General features: G+C 40.4%; 1 protein-coding gene across 3 annotated transcripts; it reads left to right on the forward strand.

The window, feature by feature from the left end:
- Positions 1 to 5825: 5825 nt before the first annotated feature.
- Positions 5826 to 15451, forward strand: lbh (LBH regulator of WNT signaling pathway). Of its 3 annotated transcripts, XM_068717894.1 has the most exons (5): positions 5826 to 6061; positions 8669 to 8899; positions 10071 to 10170; positions 10812 to 10914; positions 13593 to 15451. In XM_068717894.1, exons 4-5 carry the CDS (start codon positions 10837 to 10839, stop codon positions 13848 to 13850), a joined length of 336 nt encoding a protein of 111 aa, XP_068573995.1. In that variant the 5' UTR covers positions 5826 to 6061; positions 8669 to 8899; positions 10071 to 10170; positions 10812 to 10836; the 3' UTR covers positions 13851 to 15451. The 3 variants fall into 3 exon arrangements, with proteins under 3 accessions (XP_068573995.1, XP_068573994.1, XP_068573993.1); XM_068717893.1 differs by lacking the exon at positions 8669 to 8899; XM_068717892.1 differs by lacking the exons at positions 8669 to 8899; positions 10071 to 10170.
- Positions 15452 to 21328: the final 5877 nt, after the last annotated feature.

The raw sequence follows: 21328 nt of genomic DNA on the forward strand, positions 1-21328 counted from the left end.
CGAGCTCTTAATTTGTCTCCCTTGCCGCTGATAGCGGAATACAGTAAATATTTTAGAGAGTTATTGCCGAGATCGGATTAATTACTTGCAGTCTTGACTTTCTCCAATGCATCCTTTGTTCCCGGAGAAGTCACACAACATTAACAAGCTGTCAAGCTGTGAGCTGACATGGTTTGTCTCAGTGAGTCGTTGCTTTGCCTCAACATTCACTGTGAGTGTGAACCAGAGTGTGTTTCTGTGCCTTTGTGTGAGAACACAACATTCAAGACTACACGCACTTGTAGTTTGTGAAGTTGTCCTGGAAGTTGAGAGTGTATTGTGTGTGAGGCAGAAAGAGAACGAAAGAGGACACAGTGACAATGAAGCGGCTTGAGAGTAAGAAAGGGGGGAGTAATGGAGCTTGACTAAACCAAGCGCTTGTACATAAATTGACATGTGCAATTAGGGAGATGTACACAGTCCCCCTGGTCTGTTTAAGATCTGGAATAGTTTCCTAACAGCTTCAAGATGCCCTGTTTTGGCTTTGGTTTCAAATCTAAATCGGGTTTGACCTTGTTGAATAATAGTGCTGGTGAAGTTCCCTCTGTTCTCTTTGGCTGAAGTCCAACTCCGTACATGACGGCAGACAAGAACAAGGTTTGTCTCAGCTGGAATCTGATGAATTGTGGATGAAATTTTGACCTAAACTTGAATTCCTAACATTGGATTTTGCAAGGTGGTCATAAACACTTTTGGTTTCCTGTTTATATGGTGTATAAAGATGGAGGGGGCATTAAAAGTGGAGGAGCTGAAGGTTTAGCAAGCATACTTGGCCTGGAACATCTCAGAAAGAAATGCTTTGGGCAGTTCTTGCTGTTTTCTTCTCTTTCTTTTTGTCTTTTTCTTGCTTTTGTTTCTGCCTTCTCTGCATCATCTTTCATTAAGCCAATACTTGCACTATTTTTTTTTAAGTAATTACCCAATCTTTATCAGCGGCTATTCGCACTTTAGTGGCAGACTTGAACTCCAGACTGGCATCTCATGGGTTAAAGACAGCTGCCAACATCTGTAGCTGTGGTTAGCTTTTAATTGTGAGGCCTAGCAAGCGAGTGAGCAGCATGGTGGAGAAGGGGCTGGCAGGCCTGCATATTTCAGCCGAGTGTTCACAGAGCAGCTTTCCGGCCAGCCATGTGGACTCAATGATGGCGTCCAGGGTTGTGCTGTGCTCCTATGAAATATTAAATCTGCTCGGCCCCCAAGTGTGGACAGACCACCTGCAAGCAAGCGTGGCGTGCGGCGAGCCCTGAGATCAGATGTCCCTTAGCAACACACATGCACAAACACACAGATGTATGCATGAGAAAAATTGTACTTGCCAATGTCCCCACACGGGATAAACCTGTAGGTCTGCACATGCTTACACTAATGGACATAAACACATACAACAGAAAAAAACACTGAGAACATGGAAACACTCAAACTGATGTGGGATGTGGGAGGAGAAAAACATATTTCCTGCATGTAATAAAAAGAATGATTAGCGGTGGAAATGTTTTATGCATGATGCTTCACTGATATATAGCTGTAAAGCCATGGTGAGGTGGAAAGGTTAAATTCACATATATTTAGCTCAAATGAACAATGGATACAATCAGCGAAAGCAGTGAACAATGATGAAGAAGAACGAGAAAACAAAAAAGATTTTTTTTTAAATCTTGGAACTTTCAGAGTCCAAAAGAAACGTAATCCTACTTCGAAAAAGCAGCCAAGAGGACGACGGGTGCTTGTCGACTGCCGTCCTCTTCAGGGCCTCGTTCATTTACACATTGTGCAGTCGGTCCTAAGCTTCCCCTCTGCTCCCCCGAGGCATCTCTGCCTGCCCAGATGTGCAGCTGTTTTTGTGCAACAGCAATAAAAACAGCTGGCCTGGCCTCCACATCCTCAAAATGACCAGAGGGGGTCGCCATTCTCCAGATATACAGCTCTTGAGGAAGGAACTAACTGCCTCAGATAATCAGATTTCACTCACTCAGGTTCAAGAACAGTTTATTTTCTTAATCCTGCACTGTTTGACCTTTGAAAGAAAAAAAAGCTAAATTACACTGTTTGTAATGATGTGGCAAGTGGTGTTTTTTTGGGACTTGTGTAATTGTGTACACTTTTAATAATCCATCTGATTTTCCACCTCAAGTTTATGAAATATCCTAATCTATACTGTACAGTTGATGAACTTATGTTGGTGAGAATGAGGTCTAACTGAAAGCATTTAAAGAGGCCAAACAAAAGTGAATGAATATCATACATTCAGCATCATTTTTATAAGCTAATCACATACCAAACCACATAAAGTTTTTTGACAAAAAACAGAAAGATTGATGCATTACAATAAACAGGCCCTAAACGTGCCTTGTTGCTGTAATATGATAACTGAATCCTCTACTCTAAATGACTTAATGTCTATATGGCATAAGAAGAAGAAGAAGGGTGATAATAATAATAATAATAATAATAATAATAATAATACCAGATACCTTGTCTTTGATTTTGAATGTGTATGTATTAACAAAATAATCTAAACATTAAGAATGTCACAATAACCAAATATGATTTATAAAATGAAAAAAAGTAATTGAATCTTTTTTACATGTTCCAACAATCTGAAAATGTGTAAATTAGATTAGTAAATGTCAATCTAACCTTAATAATAGCAACTCATTTGCCTCTTACAGTACCTACTGACCATTTCTTAGACACTAGTGACACTCTGTGGTCACTTTGTGTCAAGAAATCTTTCAAAATAAATGTTTTCTTTCTGTGTCCATTTCTTGTTAGAGGGTGCCTAACCTGGAGACAGCTGCACACAACACAAGGGATCCAGATTAGATATTGCAAGGTTACAATAAAACAAATAGGTTTATAGGTGTTTTAATTGGTTTATTCGCGGTTCTGACCTCTGAAAACCACCAACAAGGAAACATCATTTCGTAGCAACCACCAACTTCCATATAGTAAAGTACTTAAGTTCAGATTTGAAGTTGTACTTGAGCATCATCATTTTATGCAACTTTATACTTCTATCCACTTACATTTCAGAGGCAAATATTGTACTTTTTACTCCACAAAATATTTAACAGCTTTAGATAGTTGTTTCTTTGCAGTTTCAGCTCATTATTATAAAACATAAATCAACTAATAAATAATAATGCATTATTATAGATCAAGCTACCCAACAGTATATAAAGTAATACAAACTAACCCTGCATAACATTAAAGTGATTAACACATAAATACATCACTAATCATAATACAAATATATAATATACATAATTCTGCATAATGACAACTTTTACTTTGGTTTTATATTTGGTTGCTAAAACTTTTGGAGTTTTATCTGAGGGTTACTACAGCTATTTCATCATTGTGTTGCTAATACAATATTGTAGCATTAAGTCACTGATACATTCCATTACAATTGTTATGTATTTTACTTGTCTTACTTTCACTCATGTGGACTTTATGTTTATGTCTACTAGATTAATTACTATGTTGTACTTTCTATGTTGACTTAATGTAAATCGTTCACCAATGATACTTTGTTTCTAATTGGCCAGCTTTTTAGTTTATACTTTTGTAAATTCAGTTTTCTTGTGACTGAAGCCTACTAATTCTTTTTTACAGCCCTTTTGGTTTCACTCTTGTTTATAGTGTCATCTTTTTGTGGTGAGTAATCACTATCACATTTTGATAATACTAATTCTAATACTGTTTTCACAGTTGCATGCTTCCACTGAAACTCCTGTTTTCAACCTTTGTTAGGAGTGTATTTAGCATACAAAGTTGATCATGTTATTTTGCATGTGCTAAAACACAATTTCTGGTACTAAGGCCCACTGCACAAAAACAGATGCACAAAATACAAAATATCTTGCAAAAGCAAACACATCATTCAAAATTATAAACTCTACTAAAATTATATTTCCACATCACAACTTTACACGCAAACACCAAATAAATAGCTTTTCCACATGCCACACACACTGCCATACTAAAACATTATTATCTACAGTCTTTGGCAGTATCATGCTGCAAATACGACAACCATTGTAGTGCACACCAAAGAGCAAACCTGAATCCTTTTAGTAGTGTTGAAGCTCTAATTTCTAAGTGATACACAATGTTTTCAAAGGTGCATTCTGGGTGCATGTGATTGAGATTTGGCAGGGTTTGGCAAACAACATTAGATTGCATTACATTACATTTTTGATTACATTAGATGTGTCTAATGTGGACAACTGTTTGTATTTAATTGCAACTTAGTTTAAAGCAGGTAATGCACTTATGATTTAGCATACCTGGTCAACAACAACAAACAACAAATTGCAATTGTTTTCCCTTTTTCCCCCACACTGTCACATTTCTTTTCAGTATCAGCTTGTTACAGATCTTCATTGAAGCTACAGTAGATCAGTTTGCTCTGAGTGAATCATTCAGACCCTGAACACCATGGGTTTTATTTTCTATGGCTTTACCATTCCAGCAAATGGAAGTATTATAGATGTCCTGTGCATAATTTTTATAGTCAGAATTTAGCCTGACATATTTGATGACTGTGGATAGTGTCGGATCTTCATTTCTTTAGGTTTTACCAATATTATACAAAAACATTTTTTTTAATGACTGGTTGATTTTGAAGGGGTTAAAGGAAAACTCTTTGTGCAGCATTTTATAAATAGGATTCAAAACATGCTTGTTTTTTAACTGTCTGCCTCCCTGCCGGGCATGTGTGCCATCTGCCGTCACCCAAGAGATTTTATAAAAGGGCATTTGAAAATCTGCCAGATTTGCGGAAGCTGTGATCTGCATTACAATGTTGTGCTTATGTCACCACAAAAATAATGAGGAGGTATTTAACTATTTGCATTTGATAAAATGTCTTCTTCCAAAATGATACTCTCTGTTTACTATTATGAATAAGACAACTAAGGACTCGGTCACGAGGTGGCAGTAGAGGCCTACTGGCATTTTACCATCTACCCTTAAAACTGCAGAGCCTGCCTGTGCACCTGCTTTCTCTGGGCCAAATGTACATACAGTACGCTGCGTGCAGGAAAAAAGACAACTGGGCATTTTATAAGGTGTGAAAGTCAACGAGGTTAACTGTTTTCCAAAGGTCCTGACAATATCACAAACGCAGTGTTGTCCTGCATGCTTATACTTTGAGGGCATCATTTTGAAATTCATGAAACTGTCTGTTTGCATGTGTACTCTGCATGCTCTGTTTTATATGGCATGCTGTATTAAAAGGCAAAACCCTGCAGGAGGACCATTCATTGCTGCTGAAACATGCAGACATTGACTTGCCCTTGGAATATATTTGTGAATGAACCCAGTCAGAGGAGCTCTCTCTCTCGCGCTCGCGCTCGCGCTCGCGCTCACTCTCGCGCTCTCTCTCTCTCGCTCTCTCGCTCTCTCTCTCTCGCTCTCTCTCTCTCTCTCTTTCTCTCTCTCTCTCTCTCTCTCTCTCTCTCTCTCTCTCCTCATTTGGATAAATGTCACGGATTACCTTACAGGCGAATCAGTGTTTTTTTGGTCATTCAAGAGGGGGTAAGACTGTCATTTTGTTGCCTTGGAGACTACAAATCAATAGCATCATGCAGTACCTTCTTGTCCACTCCCAATGAGAGGGTTCAGTCGCTGCTGTCGTCATCATGACTGGGGCTCGAGTCACCTGCGCTCTGATTGGCTCCCGCTGATAATGAGCTGCCATTGAGGATTTCTGGCCTGTGCAGAGAGGAGGTGTGTCTCCGGCTGAACAAGCACACGCCTCTCGCTTAAATACTCACCACAGCTGAGGTGATGAGCAGAGGTACCAAATTGCGGAGCAGCGCCTTGTACTCAGACTTGTAACACAGTTACTTTTGTTTTACGTAAGCGTACTTGTGCTGCCTTGGAGAGATATACAAAAAGAAAATACGAAGTCGGAAAAAGTAGAGAGAAGTCCGCTGCTGTAATTAGATCCCCTAATCAGCAGAATCGAGAGCAGGTGTGAATTCATGTCTGTATTTTCCCCGCAGATATACTGGTGAGTACTCGCATCTTTTTCCACTTTTGTTTGTGAGCAACAGTGTGCGTGATAGAAATTAGCCTACTTAGTCAGGTATCAAACACTACTTTTGTTTGCTTTGCACCTGACGAGTAAGGACAATGAAGTACTGTGTATGTGGTTTTGTTTTTGCTTGGTGAATTCCCTCAGAAGCAGCCACCTTTTTTTTGTTACACCCACACTTGTTTCCTTTTGAGATTTTCTGTGGGGTGTTGCCCTTGAAATTGGAAATGTCATGACACACTGATTTTGGGGGAAGAAAAGAAAATTCTAGGTTCTAGGTTTTATTTTTGAGCAAAATGTAGCCAGATTCATGATAAATGTTGCTGCATGTGCCAATTGAGAAAGGTCACCATGATCACACAGCCTTCTGTGTCAGCTATTCTAGGGATACAATGCACTTTTAAAGATCTCTTTTTTTTTTTTCTTTTTTTTTACCTTGCAGCATGCAGGCTTACTTTGCCGTATCCTAAAACATTTGAGTGAACTAAGATCCTGCTTTCACTCTTTGGTGTTTAATGCTGCAGGTGCAGTGTAATTAGAGAAGCACAGATGCAGTCTGCTCCCATCAATTATTTATTTTCATTTTTCAAAATATCCACCTGGCAATCAGCACCCTAACTAGTTGATTTACTTCTTGACACAGAAATACCGAGTGCATCTTGGGAGCCGTTCTCGTATCTGTCGACTGTTTTCCTGTCTGTAGGGAGGAGAGGATATGCAATTAGCTTTGAAACATTTGTTTTGCGAGCACTGTTCAAACCTCAGCAGGCTTCTGGCTGTCTATACCAGGAAGTTCAGAGTCGACCTCTTTACTGTAACCACACTTTGCTCTCTCCTCTGTGCTTACAGTAGTTCTATGCTCCTGTTCTGTGATTGCGACTTCTGTGAGAAAACAGGCCTTTTTGTTTTATTTCAAAGGGATGACTAGAAATGTTTAAGCATTTTTTGCTTGGATCTGTGTGCCGCAAGTTCCACTAAAGCCTTTTAAATGTCTGCACTGTGGACTTCGCTCTGTGTGAATAGGACATTTTTCTCACAATAGCGGTATCTCACCTAAAAGGAATATGTAGGAAACCTTGGTGCATGCTGCTAGACATATAAGGTTAAGATGTCCCTCTCTCATCCCATCATCAAGATTACCATAGGGCAGTGGCGTGGTAACTGATCCATGATGTGTTTTCAGTGGCAGACTCAGCCCAAAGGAATCTGGATACAACCCATTCATTCCAGCACACTACTTGGGGGTCCTACAGTCCCCGCACCACCCACATACCTACAGAGCTGAATGACTCGGCTGGTGGCACGTTCAGCAGCTTTGCCCTGTAGCCACACAGGCTGAGATTTATGATAGTAATAGTAGTAGTAGTAAGAACTGTGGGGTGCCAGAGGGTAAACTGTTAACACAAGATGCATATTCCCCTCTTGTGCTTTGAGGTTGTTGCGAAGGCTAGTTGGGCTCCTGTCAGCACCAGCTACAGTAGAAATCAGAGCTAGCATGGCTTTTTTTCATAGTCTTGAGACAGGTGGATGAACCAGTCAGTTGTTGGGCATCTTGACTTTTTTTTTTTTTTTTTTTCTTCTTCTTTTTTTTTTAAATAGATGAAGATGTAGAGCCATTGTGTCAGATGGTGTTACTGACCGTAAGAACCAACTTTTGCCTACTATTGTATAAATGGTTGTGGCATGAAAGGGGAGCTACTGGGAGTTATGGGTAGGTAGATGTTTTACAAAGCAGGAGGAGATGTTGTCTTCTCATGTAGGGTGATTTATAAAAATAAAAAAATGGACTGGAAAGGATCATTATTTATTTTTTTATGTTTTCATTATTGATAAATGTGCAATTAATCACGGTCTAAGACTCTAAGATGATGATTCCAAATTTCTTGTTTAGTTTGATCAACATTTCAATAACCAAAGATGCAGCATTTGCTATCAAAGACTGCAAACTACTAAATACTCACACTGGAATATTTCAAAATAGTTTCTGATCAACTTTCTGGCGATCATCTAATAGACTGGCCGTTTCAACCCTAAAATCACATAATCCTTCATACATGTGTTGTGGGTGCGCCCCACATGACTGACTGTGTGACTGACCTGCTGTCCATGTGTCGTGGCATTAGCAAGCTGGCGGGAACAGGTATGCATTATCTTGACTGGGTCAGGAAGTAAAGAGGTTACAATTAATCGGTGGAGGCCATTTGACAGAACATGAGACCACCAGATGTGTGCTCTTGATGAAGACTCATGTCATACATGTACAGATTGCTTACTTATAGAGCACTTAAAAACAAGTCTCTAGGAATCAAGTATTCCACTCTGTGAGGGACTCGCTCTTCTGCTTGACACTAGAAGTGGTGAGGGATGTGACTGTAATCCTTGTATGTTTGTTTCCTCCCAGGTTGACTTGTTACTTGTGCACCCCCACTTCCTCCTCATTGTGCCCCTTTATGTTTTATTAGGCCGATGTTCTGTTATTCTTAGCCGAGCAGGATGTTTATACAATCCCCGAACAGAAATATGACTGGCAAGGCCTAAGTGTTTATCTTTCTTTCCCTTCCCTCCCTCTCTTCCCTTGCTCAGGTCTTCACTGTCACTGTTCAGCCCTCTGTCCCCACCTCCGCTGCTTTTTTGCATGCCTGCCTCACCCTCTCTGCATCCCACTTGAAGATGAAATGAGTTCAAGAGCAGCCCCAGCTGACATGTTTTCCATGTCAAACCTTGCGTATCCTTCAAGCCTCCCTTCTTTTATTTTTGGGTATCCGTGTATTGTTTCGGCCAAGTATGCCGTGTAGTCTAACTGGTTACTATACGGTAATTCAGCCCAAAGCTTTTCAATTTTCTCATTTATAGTGCCGCCGTACGCCCTGTTGGGTGTGGGTGTGGGTGTGTGTGTGTGTGTGTGTGTGTGTGTGTGTGTGTGTGTGTGTGTGTGTGTGTGTGTGTGTGTGTGTGTAAAAAGTGATTGACAAATGAAAATGGGGGTTAATGATCTTCTGGCTGTGAGTGACTCATGTCATGCGATATGACTACAATGGCTGTATTTCAGAAGGGAACATTAAAATGACCAACAATGCTTCAAAAAGTTGTAGATGCACAATGTGGAAGCCTTAACAATCCTGCAGGCTTTATTTAGAAATCAATGACTGGATCCCTAATCTCCACAGATTAGGGGAGACTCATTTTGTTCAGTTTAAAGTGAGATTTATTGAACGTTGCGTATATAGCTGCTCGAGTAAAGTGTTAAATGCTAAACTGTAGTGGAGAAGCAATGTCTATCTCAAGTTTGCTCACATTTGCCACCATTAAACTACTGGTCGTACCAGATTTGATTTCTTATGAATTAAAATTTTCATTTCCAAGAAGAGAGTATGATTTCGTCTTTCAAAGGTTACATAGTCTTGCTTTTTAACTAAACAAAAGCTTTAATTTCTGAAGGTGTTTGTCTGTCACAGTTTGCTGTAATGTAAACTGAACTTTCATGTGCAGTGTAAAAAAACTATTAACAGTAAACCTATTTTTAAATTTATGAATAACCTCATGTAGAGTATTCTAAGTATGGAGTTTTGTTTGAGTCATAAATATGGACAAAAATAACTAACTGTGTTCTACTTGGAAATTCCAGAGACTATTTCATAATGTAATTGCAGATGTTTATTTTTAAAGGGATGTCTGTTGGATAACCGTAGAAAATACTTAATCATTTGAATGTTAAACGGACTTTGAAGGAAGATGTTTTGATGGATTAATAAGACTGGTGAATTGTTTACATAATCATCTTCATTTCAAACCATGTTTTAATCGCTACCAATTCTAAACCATTCTGCTGGCTTCAAAAAATTTATATATATATTTTTTTTAAAGATTAAAAGTAGGTTGATCAAAGCCCCCACATCTCTTCCCCAAAAAAAACCCAAGTCCACTAAACCAGATAATGTGAGTGAGCTTCTTGTTTAGCGTGTTCTGTTTTCTTTGTTCCACATAGCTGGTGACCCCACAAGCCTTTGGCCACTGACCACAAGTCACCAGGCTTTAAATGGAGAGCGTGAGAAGGCCGCACAGCATCATGTCTCAAGACAGTCCAAGTCAGTCCTGGGACCTGCTTCACATCATTCTTTAAAGCTTTACTGCGATAATGCTGGATAGCGAATGCTCTGAACATGGATAAACAACCTCTTGTTACTTTAATCTAAAATGGAAAGTTTAGCCTCGCTTTGATGGAACGGAGTGCATCATGTTCCACCCCAGTCAAATACCACAGCACGCCCCCAGCACACTCTCACAATGACTGTGTTCTCTGGTTGTTAGAGCAAGAGAACATCATACTGTATTTAGAAACGGCCACCTTATGCAAGCCACATCATGAGCTGTGCAGCTTTGCAGTGCACGAGCATACAGAGCAAGAACTGGATCTGTGGTGTGTTGTGGTCAAGACGTGCAGAGTATAAACAAAACTGTCTAACGTGCAGCGAAAAACAGTCCACACTTTCAATCTTTGACTGTGTATGAATATGAACAGCTTGATAGATGTGGTGATTGCTGTTTTTTATTTTCATTTATAGCATCTGTCCCCTTTATCTAAATTGTACTTTAAAGGTTATGCATACTGTACATTTTCTCTTGCGATGTCGGGCTAATGCACACATTTTCTATCACCATGTAGACCATGGTCACCATTGTGCTGTATCTTAATCGCACAACTTATTTTTTTCTGTCAACCTTGCAGCCCAGTGTTTGTGCCCGGACGAGATATGACTGAGGTGATGATCAACAGCACCCCCATGGAGGACATGAGGCTCAGCCCCAGCAAGGACAGACTCTCCTTCCAGGTAGGACACACACATGCACGTACGTATGACAATGAAACATCACTTCCATCCCAATTCCCTACCTGTACATTTCTATTTTTAAAACAGTACAGAAACAAATGTACAGCCCTTACTTTTCCTACTCCTATGTTGGAGACGTTGGAGGTTACGGTTGGTCACAGCATAAAAGTGTGTGTAAACTGTAATCTACTGCTGCCTGTCACAACAATCAACCCTGCAGATTCAGAGAGATGAGAGAAGCAGCCATCAGGTGGTCTTGACAAGGTGTTGTCAGCGGCTTTGTTACACTGTCTGCTCAACAGGGCCGTCTTGGTAACAAAACTACTTAAACACACAGCCGCTTGTTTATTTTACTGTCACATTTGTATCTAGGGTGAAAGAAGAATTAAAGGGCCCTATGTTAATACTTAAACCATTTTATTGGAGAATGCTTGTGACCAGGAAGTTGGCCTAATGGTTAGTAAAGCTGCATCTTAACTGGTGGGCCAGAGTTACCGCTGGTGGTGTAAGGGCATGGGTTCCAAAATATTCTTAAGGAAGTTTCACCCGCTGAGGCTTTTAAAACTTGCCGGGCTAAAAGGCTGTTTCCTTTTTAAAGATAATTGGGTAATGCAATTTATTTAAATGATCATTTATTAATATGAAAGCTATGCATTCCTAAGTTCATAAACCTAATACAGTAGCCTATTGCCATGCTGTAGGTAGACGTAGGCTCTGAGAGGATGTACTGACCCAGAGGAAAAGCTGGCTTCCCCTCAACACAGTTCACACCCCAGCTGTGAGTCTGTCTGAGAGGATGAGAGCAGCGGATGAGGGGGGGAGAAAAGAAGGCCGCCACTTCTCCACTCTTTCCATCTCCACTCTGTATTTCCTCACCTTGGCCATATGCCCGAGGTCCCAGCCTCTCCTTTAGAGACGCACTGTATGAAGCAGCGATGTAGCCGCTAGTCACTTCCTCCATTCTGTGTGCCGGTTGGGGGCTTTGACACAAATTGTGACCATTAAATTCCAGCTGCACCTATAAAAGGTATTGGAATGACTTTGACCTATAGTAGAGAAGGGAGAGCAAATGGTTACTGATTTATTGAATTATCATCTCAAAAGGCAATGTCATGATTCAGTCGTATAGTGTGGACCCACCGCGCAGCCCAGAAGATCCTAAAATAGCTCATATTGTGCCGCCTGGCTGATGCGTTGTCGCTTCCTGCCACTGGAAGTGAAACAAGTTCTGACATGTTGACTAGGGGTCCAAAGGCAAGGTCATTGACTGCCTAACTCCCCTTGGTGCTGACGCACAGTGAGAATTGGTGATGCAAGCCAGGAAATAGATACACGCAGGCATTAGACATGAACAGACATGCACACGCATATAATCGCACCACTCGGCGTGGTTCTATACGCAGCTGTTTCGGAGAATGTAAAAGTCGCAGAAATTCACATGCATACTTTTCATAACCTGACAAATTGTCCCATCCAGATGCCATATTTATAGCTTTTTGTCATTTTCCTTCTTTCTCATCAGTCTCCTGTGGAATTCATGGAGACTTGGACACAGCTGGTTCCCCTCTATCTCTTCTAGTCTCAGTCTCTCTCCCACCTCGTCTAATGCTTTCTTTCCACTCGGCTCTCTGCCCAGACAGCGACATAACCCCCCCCCCCTCCTCTGCAATGTCTTGGAAGTGAAATATGCAGGTCTAAAAATATTCATCCACTTTATCCAAACAACAGCAAAAAAAATGCTGTTCTTGGACCAGGAGTGGCAGGCTTTTTCCCCTGGGCCATTTCTCTGGTTCCTGAGAACAGGGAGTCTGAGGCTGATGTCCAATCTTGCCAGGACAGGGAATGCATGTAATCCCTCTTGTCAGAATGTCTCTCATGCCATTCAGTTTAGATCCAAACATTTGAGTGTTGCACGCTGCGTTTATAAGCAGAGATATTAGTCTGGATATGCAGATAATGCGGCTGATTTCATGTTCTTTCTCTAACTTCATCTCCACAGGAATATAACATTTTCAGCACTAAATGCTGACTGTTAAAGGGATGGATGTTTTTATTTAAACACAAATCATGTCCCAGTGAACCTTTCACCTATTTTGTGTTTTTACGCTTGAATTTAACTGTCCTGATTATGCTCTTGGATAATCTTCTGAGTAGTGGGTGATGTGGTACTGGATGAGTTTGTAAGCAGCTACAAGCTGGTTGGCACGATGCCCTCCTGAGCATTTAGATTAAACATGATGCAGTGTTTACTTTAAGTCTCACTAGACATGCCTCATTCATCCATACACGGCCATTGATTTCTTGTGCAATCTGTTTTTGAGTGAAGGCCTATGTGGAAAGCTGGCTTGGCTGTTAAAAGAATGTAGGCTGGGCAAGAGCAGGTATGCCACTGGGATTTTAAGCAATGTCCCAGATGTTTAGTCTTCACATCACTTCCTTCACAGTTGTTTAGCCTTCTAATGGTGCCTGCAACACTTCTACAAGTCTCAAGACTAAGTTCTGGTATCCCGGAGCCTACTGCACACTTAGCACTGATCAGAAATATGCTCACAAATCATTTCTTGTCTTACAACAGCGGACAGCTGAATCTCCTAGTTGGAAACGGCATGGTAATGCGGAAAGTGTATTATCAAGGAAAGATTAATATCCAGTATTTCACCCTTGTCTTTCCTGTTCAGATATTCCCAGACCCCTCAGACTTTGACCGCTGCTGTAAGCTCAAAGATCGTCTGCCATCCATCGTGGTTGAGCCGACAGAGGGAGAAGTCGAGAGCGGGGAGCTTCGCTGGCCTCCAGAGGAGTTTCTGGTCAGTGAGGAGGAGGAGGAGGAGGAGGAGGAGGAGGAGGAGGAGGCGCAGGCGCAGCAGCTGCAGCAGCAGCAGCAGAATAATGGCAGCATCCAAAATGGACAGCCAACACAGAATTCTCAGCACTAGAGGCTGTGATGCAGCGCCCATACTCCCTTGTTTCCTCTTTCTCTCTGGTGGACTCTCTGCTTCCTACACTGGTTACACTGCACGTCAGCACTCCAACAAACTGGCAGACACACAGTCGGTGTCTCTTGATGCCATCGTGTTGCCCTTGACACCAAAGCATCAAAGCAACACACACAGGCAACACACTTTCTCACACAATAATTTATCCACCTGGACTGCAAACCTGCCAAATCCCACTTGAAAAGAACAGACACGCACACCTCCAACCTCCACTCATTTCCTTCCATGCCTACCACCGTGTGTGTCTCGGCCTAGACCGGCTGTCCTGTTGGACAGCAGCAGCTCAGTGCTCAATGGACAGCTCTTAAACTGCAGGAGGCCAACATTGCTCTGTACTTTACTCCAAAATGGCTGGCATCATGACCCCAGAGACTTTGTACTCTGATACAGAACTACTGTGGTGCCCTTGGGGATTATCGCCTACAGTAACACTGTCCATACTTGTGCTCATTTTCTGGATTTATGTTTATTATTGTGATCGCCACTGCTGTCTATAGATGTCAGTTTCTGAGAAGTGAATGTTTTGTGATTTGTCTGTTTTTTTGAGAAGTGGGTGTTTTGTGTAAAATGTTAACAGAATCCAAACCCTCTTGTCTAAAAGATTATTTGACCTTTACGTCAGGAATTCAGTTAAATGGCAACCTGGAATCATTTTAGAGAAATGAGCAGAAAGAGAAGGAAACATAAACCAGCATGCCCTGCTATGCTTGTGCATATATTCATTGTAAAAAGGCTTGTTGTGCAGTGAGGGCAACGTGATGTGATCCTCTCATCACATTGACCTCCTGTGAGCCGTGTGACAAACTACTTTGATGACAAAGCAAAATAGTACAACATTGAGAACCTAATCTGACAAAAGCAGGTTTACTGTTCCATTGGGAAAAGCGGACTGCAAATTGTTTTTTTGAAAAGGCAGTTGATGAAGCAATGTACAGACCCAATGAAGGATGTGTAAATACTTGTTCCCAATGAGTCGACCCCTGAGGCCTTCTAGTGCGCTGATCTCGTTTGTACTATGGGTTTGGTTTTTTAGAGAGACAGTGGGAACTGCAAGTCTTTCCTCGTCTTCCTTTTTCTTTTTGATAAGTTCACAAATAAGGTTATATCTGACAGTATTAAAAAATACTCTTTCACAATAAAATTTGTCGGGATGTTTGCCGTAAGCTGTTTATTAGAAATTGTATTTGTTCTCTGGTAGTTGTATTTGTTTTCAATTCTTTTGTTCACTCTTTAAATCACCACTTGTTTGTGGAACAAGTCTTGTCAGTTGATTTGTAGAAAATATTTCCCTTTGTGTACACAATATGAAATCCTGTTGTACAAGCTTGATTGAGATGTCTGTTTGTTTTTGTGAATTCTCATTTGAGTGGCATTAGGGCTGTGTACAGAACATCTCTCTCTTTCTCCTGTCTGTCACCTACAGGTCCCACATTGTTTTTGTAAAGCTCAGGGAGATTAGCCGCCATCTTTCTCTTGTTTTTAGACCACTTTTCTCTGACTATTGCAGAGGCTGTAAATAAACATTTGAATTTGCTATCCAACTGTGTGACTCTACTGTGAGAATAATTGACTGTGAAGAGTTATTGCCATTTTATGGTACAAGATTAAGTGAACGAGTCTTTAACAGGGCTAATCCTTCAGTGCATTTAAAGTATTGTTTTCAAGAGACTTTACTTCTGTTTTTACTTTCAGTTTGATTTATGTGAACCCCCCCCCCCCTCTTTTCCCCTCTCACTTCACGTTCAGTGGTTACAGAAAAGCAGCTTAACTTCCTGCTCCGGATCTCTTGCATACAGAATCTCTCTCTACGAATAGAGATCTGTGTATCTAATGCCTATATGTAGAAGCGAGAACAGGCCACATGCTACTTCCTGTCTTCAACTTGCACACACAATCCAACTCCTTGTTAAAGCAAAATCTAATTCCTGAGCACCGAAGCGCTTTCATTTCCAAGTTCTTTAAAATTTCATATTTAAAAATATTCAAAAGAAGCTGTTCAGCATTATGGAGAACATTCGTTTGACCTACCAATCTTTGGGAGCTTTTTTACAATATTGAGGATAGTTCAGGGTACAAAGTCTGTGGAAACAACTCACGTTCTACCCATAAACACTCACCACAATGATACAAGACTAATAAAATGTGTTTGAGTGGAAAAGCTCTAATGGGGAACTGGGGCATTTACAGGAATAAACGGAAAGCTTTCTGCTCACTGTTGCAATGGAAATTTCCCAGGTGATTTGTTGCTGTGTACTGTATTAGTGACCCGTCAGGTCAAGTTTGATTGCTAAGTACCCGGAACAGTCCATCAGAGTTGCTTAGGTAGGGCCTTTGGAGGGCCAAAAGCCTGACAGATTGTGCATGGTGGTGCTCTCAGGGCCTTGTGGTCACTTCCTGAAAGGGGAACAATGAACTGACATTCTATCCTGCTTCCTTCTTCCTGGAAAAAAAATGGAGCATAAAGAGTTATTAATAGCCCCCAGCTGATAATGGTGGTCAGCAGCAGAGTGTGTTTGGCCCAGGGAGCCGGTGAGAGCCTTCAGAAAAGAATTGTCCTTTGTCCCTCTCTATAAGAACTGCTCCTAGATCTCAGTGGAAAATGTCATAAGATCATGGAAAGAAGAAATTCTAAGAAGTTTAAAAAGGAACAACTGCAGTCCTTGAACAAGCATCCAGCTACGCAACCATGTGACTTCAGTCAGACAACTCTGAACTTTGCGTGGTCTTTCAAATATTGCTGGGAGGAATAGTGAGAAAGCAATAAACTTCAGTTTTAATAAAAGTGCTCCTGTGTTTCTGCGGCTTAAGGAGATATGAAAGGCAGGCCCTGAAGCAGCTTTCCATAGCATGTTGAAATTTGAGCAGCCCTTATCTTCTCAACTGATTAAGTAGGGAACCTTTACAATTAAAGACTCTTTTAAAGCAACTGGTAACCCCTTCAAACCTGATTGAAACCCCTAAAAAATATGTATTGCCGTCATCTCAGTTACAACTCACAGAAAGATCTCACTTTAAAGGCCCTGGAGACCTATTTTCTCAATCACCTTCTAATGAATGATGGGGTCCTGCATCCACATATTTTCTGCAGTCTTTATTTTTTTCTGTGCTTTTCTCACTGGTTCGAAGTTTGGAAAAAGGTACTGTGACAAACAATTCATGCACCAAACAGGATTCAGCAGCATGTGAATAAGCTAACTGGCTACTGGCTTCAGTTGCATATTTATTGTATTTCATATTCAGTGAAATACAATGTATTTCATATTAAGTGTGGAATCTATCTCCTTATCTAACTCTGCAATAAAGCGAATGAGGACGTTTCCCAAAATATCCAACTATTAATAAATAACTCTTAAGGATGTTTTCCCACTAACTTTTCATTGTATTGCTCATTTAGACATTTATGTTATACAAAAAATGTTAAGATTAAGAATCAACTTTTCAGGGGTTTAATCTCATTTTGTGTGAACATGCCCTCATGTTTTCGTGATTTTCTGAGTGCAGATTTTAATCATTTTATCTCTTGAAAGAATTTATTTTTCCTATCAACCACTCTGCTAGTGGTCAGAGGTGACAGCATTCATTTTGCAAACAGTGAGATGAGTGAGAGTCGGGGAATGGAGTGTGTCTCGCACACCACTGTCGGCGTGAGACACAGTATCTCACAATGTGTGTGAGAGCATGTGTGCCTAACTATGTATTAAAACTGTTGTCAGAGCCCTCTGAGTGAAGTCAGTGATAGCTCTTCTAGCTCATTCTTGGAATTCTTTCCAATGGAAACAATCCCATCGCTGATCCCAGTGTGTCAGCAGAGTCTGACCTGCCAACCCCTGAGTTCTCTCCGACTCCCAACTATAGTCCACATTAACGCTGTTTCACAGTCACTCCTCTACACACACTCACACCACGTACCCATAACATGACCCCTCCCTCTTCAATCTGGTATGTCATGAGGAGAAAAATAATGCTTATCCAGTGAACTCAACGTTCACTCCCTCTCTTCACTTTTTTTTCTCCAATGTCGTTGTTTTCTTGTTCTTTCTATTTTTCGCTCTCCCAGACTTTTACCCCATTCTGTTGTTTCAGCAAGTTTCCCATACTTACATGACAGTAGAAATGTACTCTGCATTCCCACAGCGCCAGTTATGTAAGTTAACATTTCATTATAAACAGCGCCCCTGTTCTTATAACCTTGCTATTTCAGTGCTGCAACCTTATTGTATAAGCCACCAAGGTTTATGTGTTTGTGCAAAGCTTGCAAAGGGGCACATGTGCGTGGAGGTTTCATGTATAACCGTGTCTGTTATTATCATGAGTGCCATGTGCGTAAGGGAAAGATTCTTTTCCCATGGTTCCTCAAGTGTGAGAAGAAAGTAGAGCTCTCAGGACATGAGGCAAAAGCTCTGCTAGTTATTTATAACCTGTCTGGAGACGACCCACCAAGCGTAGACACATATCTGGCACTGTCAACAAGGGAAGAGCTAGAATAAGATACGCTGAGAGGAGGGAGGATAAAAGGTGACGGGGTCAGGGAAGGAAAATTAAGGATGTTGAGGAGGTAAAAGAACTGCATGAAATGGATAAATCACAGGTTAGAGACCGGTTGTCACTCTTGGTGGCCAACTTAGATAACACTTGAGATGAGATAAGGCTAAATGCAACCATAGCAAAAATGACACTTGGGAACTTGCTTAGTGTCACTACCCTCATCAAATTTAACAAGTGTACTTTCCATATGACACTACAAACAGCATGGATGGAATGAAATGGAAAAAGAGAAATGCATGAGACCTCTAGAAGTCTGTCCTTTTCCAGAATTTACTATTTGACATTTGAAAACTCCACAGTGCCATGTGCAGTGTTGGGGAGTAACTACTTACATGTAACGGAGATATGTAATTAAATTACATGAGAAACAGCAAATTACAGTTACTTAATCTGAATACATTATTTTTGGTAAGAAGCTTATATGTGGAATATAATGTCCAATCTTAATCTAAGTTATATTGAAGAACTTTTAATACAAGTTTGACAATAATCAGTGGTGAGTATTGTTGCAAGGTTTACACTGCCTGGTTTAAGTTCATGTTTTTAGGACTTTTTAGCTTTATTGCCCAGTTTTATACATGTATTATAAAAGTAATCAAATGTAATAAGTTAATTGCTTTTCCCAAAGAAATTAAAATAGCTACATTACTTCAATTTTAACAGGGTAACAAGTGATCTTCTTCCCAACACTGGCCATGTGATACACCAATCGAGAACAGAGGACCACAAAGTAGTGATTGCTATTCAAAACAAAGCCTCCACAACATCAAAATTAATCAGAGTCAAGCATACTCCAGACTCTGCCAAACTGCTGCACGTCAGCAGACCAGCCTTTGAAAACACCACATATTTGGACAGACAAGTCTAGGCACCCAGGGACCTATTCTCTATTTAACAGGGTGATGTAAGGTGCATCTCCGTCTCATCCTCAAGCCTTTAAAGCTTTGATCAATACAAGTCTGCTGGCGTCCACACTATACTGTAGTTGTGTGTTAACATGCTAAGCCACAGGCCACTGCTCTTCTATCGGCTGTTGTTGATATAATAGAGAGCGTATGACCCTGCCACTCTAATCCTTATTTCCTAGAGACCACGATGGAAAAATGGAGAAAGGAAATAGGATCAAGACATAGACGGAGATAGCATGGAGAAATTAAGAATCAAAACTGGAATTACAGTGCTGTTACAGGTGTGAGGCCGAGACATGTTGTAAATGTGAAGAGGAAGTGAGGTGAAAGAGAAGAAGACTCAAGTTAAATCATCTATGTCCCCTCTTTAAACTACCACGAAAGCACAAGAGGTCACTAAAGGCAAGAATGTTTAAAAAAAACAAACTAGAAGAGTTTCTTCCCCAATAAAGCCTTGTTAAAGTGCTATCAATAGACTCCATTAAAAATAAAACAAAACATGTACAATGCCTGAAAAAAGTAATTCTGTTTCTCCCACATGGATTTATGTGGAATGGAATGGCACGTCTAACATGAATTAATGTTGCTGGTCTCATTTATCTGCTGCATGTCTTACCTCCCATGTCGCTTTTATCAGCAAACACAGCTTAAGTGTACAGGTTTTATGTTTTTAATGGATTAAAACGTCTGTGATTCTTACCACAGGGCTTAGATATTAGGAATTCTCAAAGGGAATATGATTATGAGTACCTGATCGAATTGCTTTTGCTAAATTGTCTTGGACAAGCGTCATTAATCATGTGAACGTGCTTCTCTTTTGAAGGTGAGTTGGCACTGAAATGAAAAAATGAGAGCTTGTTTCAAAGCAAAGTTTTTCCGTTCCCCTTTTGAAGTGATGCGTTGACCCTTGAGAAGTTTATACTGACAAAGCTATACAGTTCACTCAGTCTCTCAGATAGAGTGCATGCCATAGGGAGCAGGTCATGGAAAAGTCTTGAGTTTGACTAAGTGTACTCTCTCTTTTACCTTGTCTGTCAGTCTGACTCAACCTCACACACACACACACACACACACACACACACACACACACACACGAGAGAAAATGTGCATGCTCGGATACGCTCAGAAACATTGACCAATCTACGCACACACACATCACTGACTGCTGAGGTAATTTGTAACAGCAGAACACCTCATAACTGTGGGTAAAAGAAACAAATGACACATGCTAGGATTTATACTACTTTAAAAGGCATTGTTGGGGGGGACTCAGTCGAGAAGTATATCATCAATACCACGCTTGAGATTTGAATGAGATCTGACATATTATAAACATGGGGATCTTGAGGAAGAACACCACAATGTGAGCGAAACCTCTTGAGCTCGGAGAAGAGGATTATTGAGAACAAAAATTATTACAAAAGTGGGCATACCTTTCCTTTCATTTGAGTGAAGCATGATTTAAAGATACGTATGTCTATGCAAAGGTTACATTTCCAGAAATTAAGTAGGCTATCAGGTAGAGTCCGTTTGGAACAATGTGAAGACTTCTGGGTATTTACTCTTAAACACTCCAACGGAAGGGCATTAAAGATGAACTTCTCAGTGTGTTGTTGACTATTCATGTTCATTGTTAAGATGTATTAATAGAAGAAGAAGAAGAAGAAGAAGAAGAAGAAGAAGAAGAAGAAGAAGAAGAAGAAGGTATGGGCTACTTTATTATTAGTCCTGCAAGGAATAAAAAAAAAGAAAAGATAATTAAAAGATTGATATTTTGATAAGGTATTGCGCTAATTATTTGTTTTAAATTATCACCTGATTATGAATGTTAATGCAAATTCAAATGACAATGCTGTGATAGATTAACTATGAATTTTTTGGGGATTGACAACTTAATCTCGCTGTCTAGGTACAATTTTGAGGAACTTGTTCTTGAGTATTGTCATTTTATACTACTTTATTCTG

Source organism: Cebidichthys violaceus, unplaced genomic scaffold (assembly GCF_023349555.1).
Source record: "Cebidichthys violaceus isolate CVI_PGR_0920_01 unplaced genomic scaffold, fCebVio1.0.p SCAF_22, whole genome shotgun sequence".
NCBI classification, from domain to species: Eukaryota; Metazoa; Chordata; class Actinopteri; order Perciformes; family Stichaeidae; genus Cebidichthys; species Cebidichthys violaceus.

Bases quoted from the DNA above. Each gene is read 5' to 3' on its own strand.
- lbh (XM_068717892.1), top strand. From the start codon at position 6,033: ATGTCTGTATTTTCCCCGCAGATATACTG. The intron at 6,062-10,811 runs GTGAGTACTCGC...TCAACCTTGCAG, and splicing joins TTTTCCCCGCAGATATACTG to CCCAGTGTTTGTGCCCGGAC. The intron at 10,915-13,592 runs GTAGGACACACA...TTTCCTGTTCAG, and splicing joins AGGACAGACTCTCCTTCCAG to ATATTCCCAGACCCCTCAGA.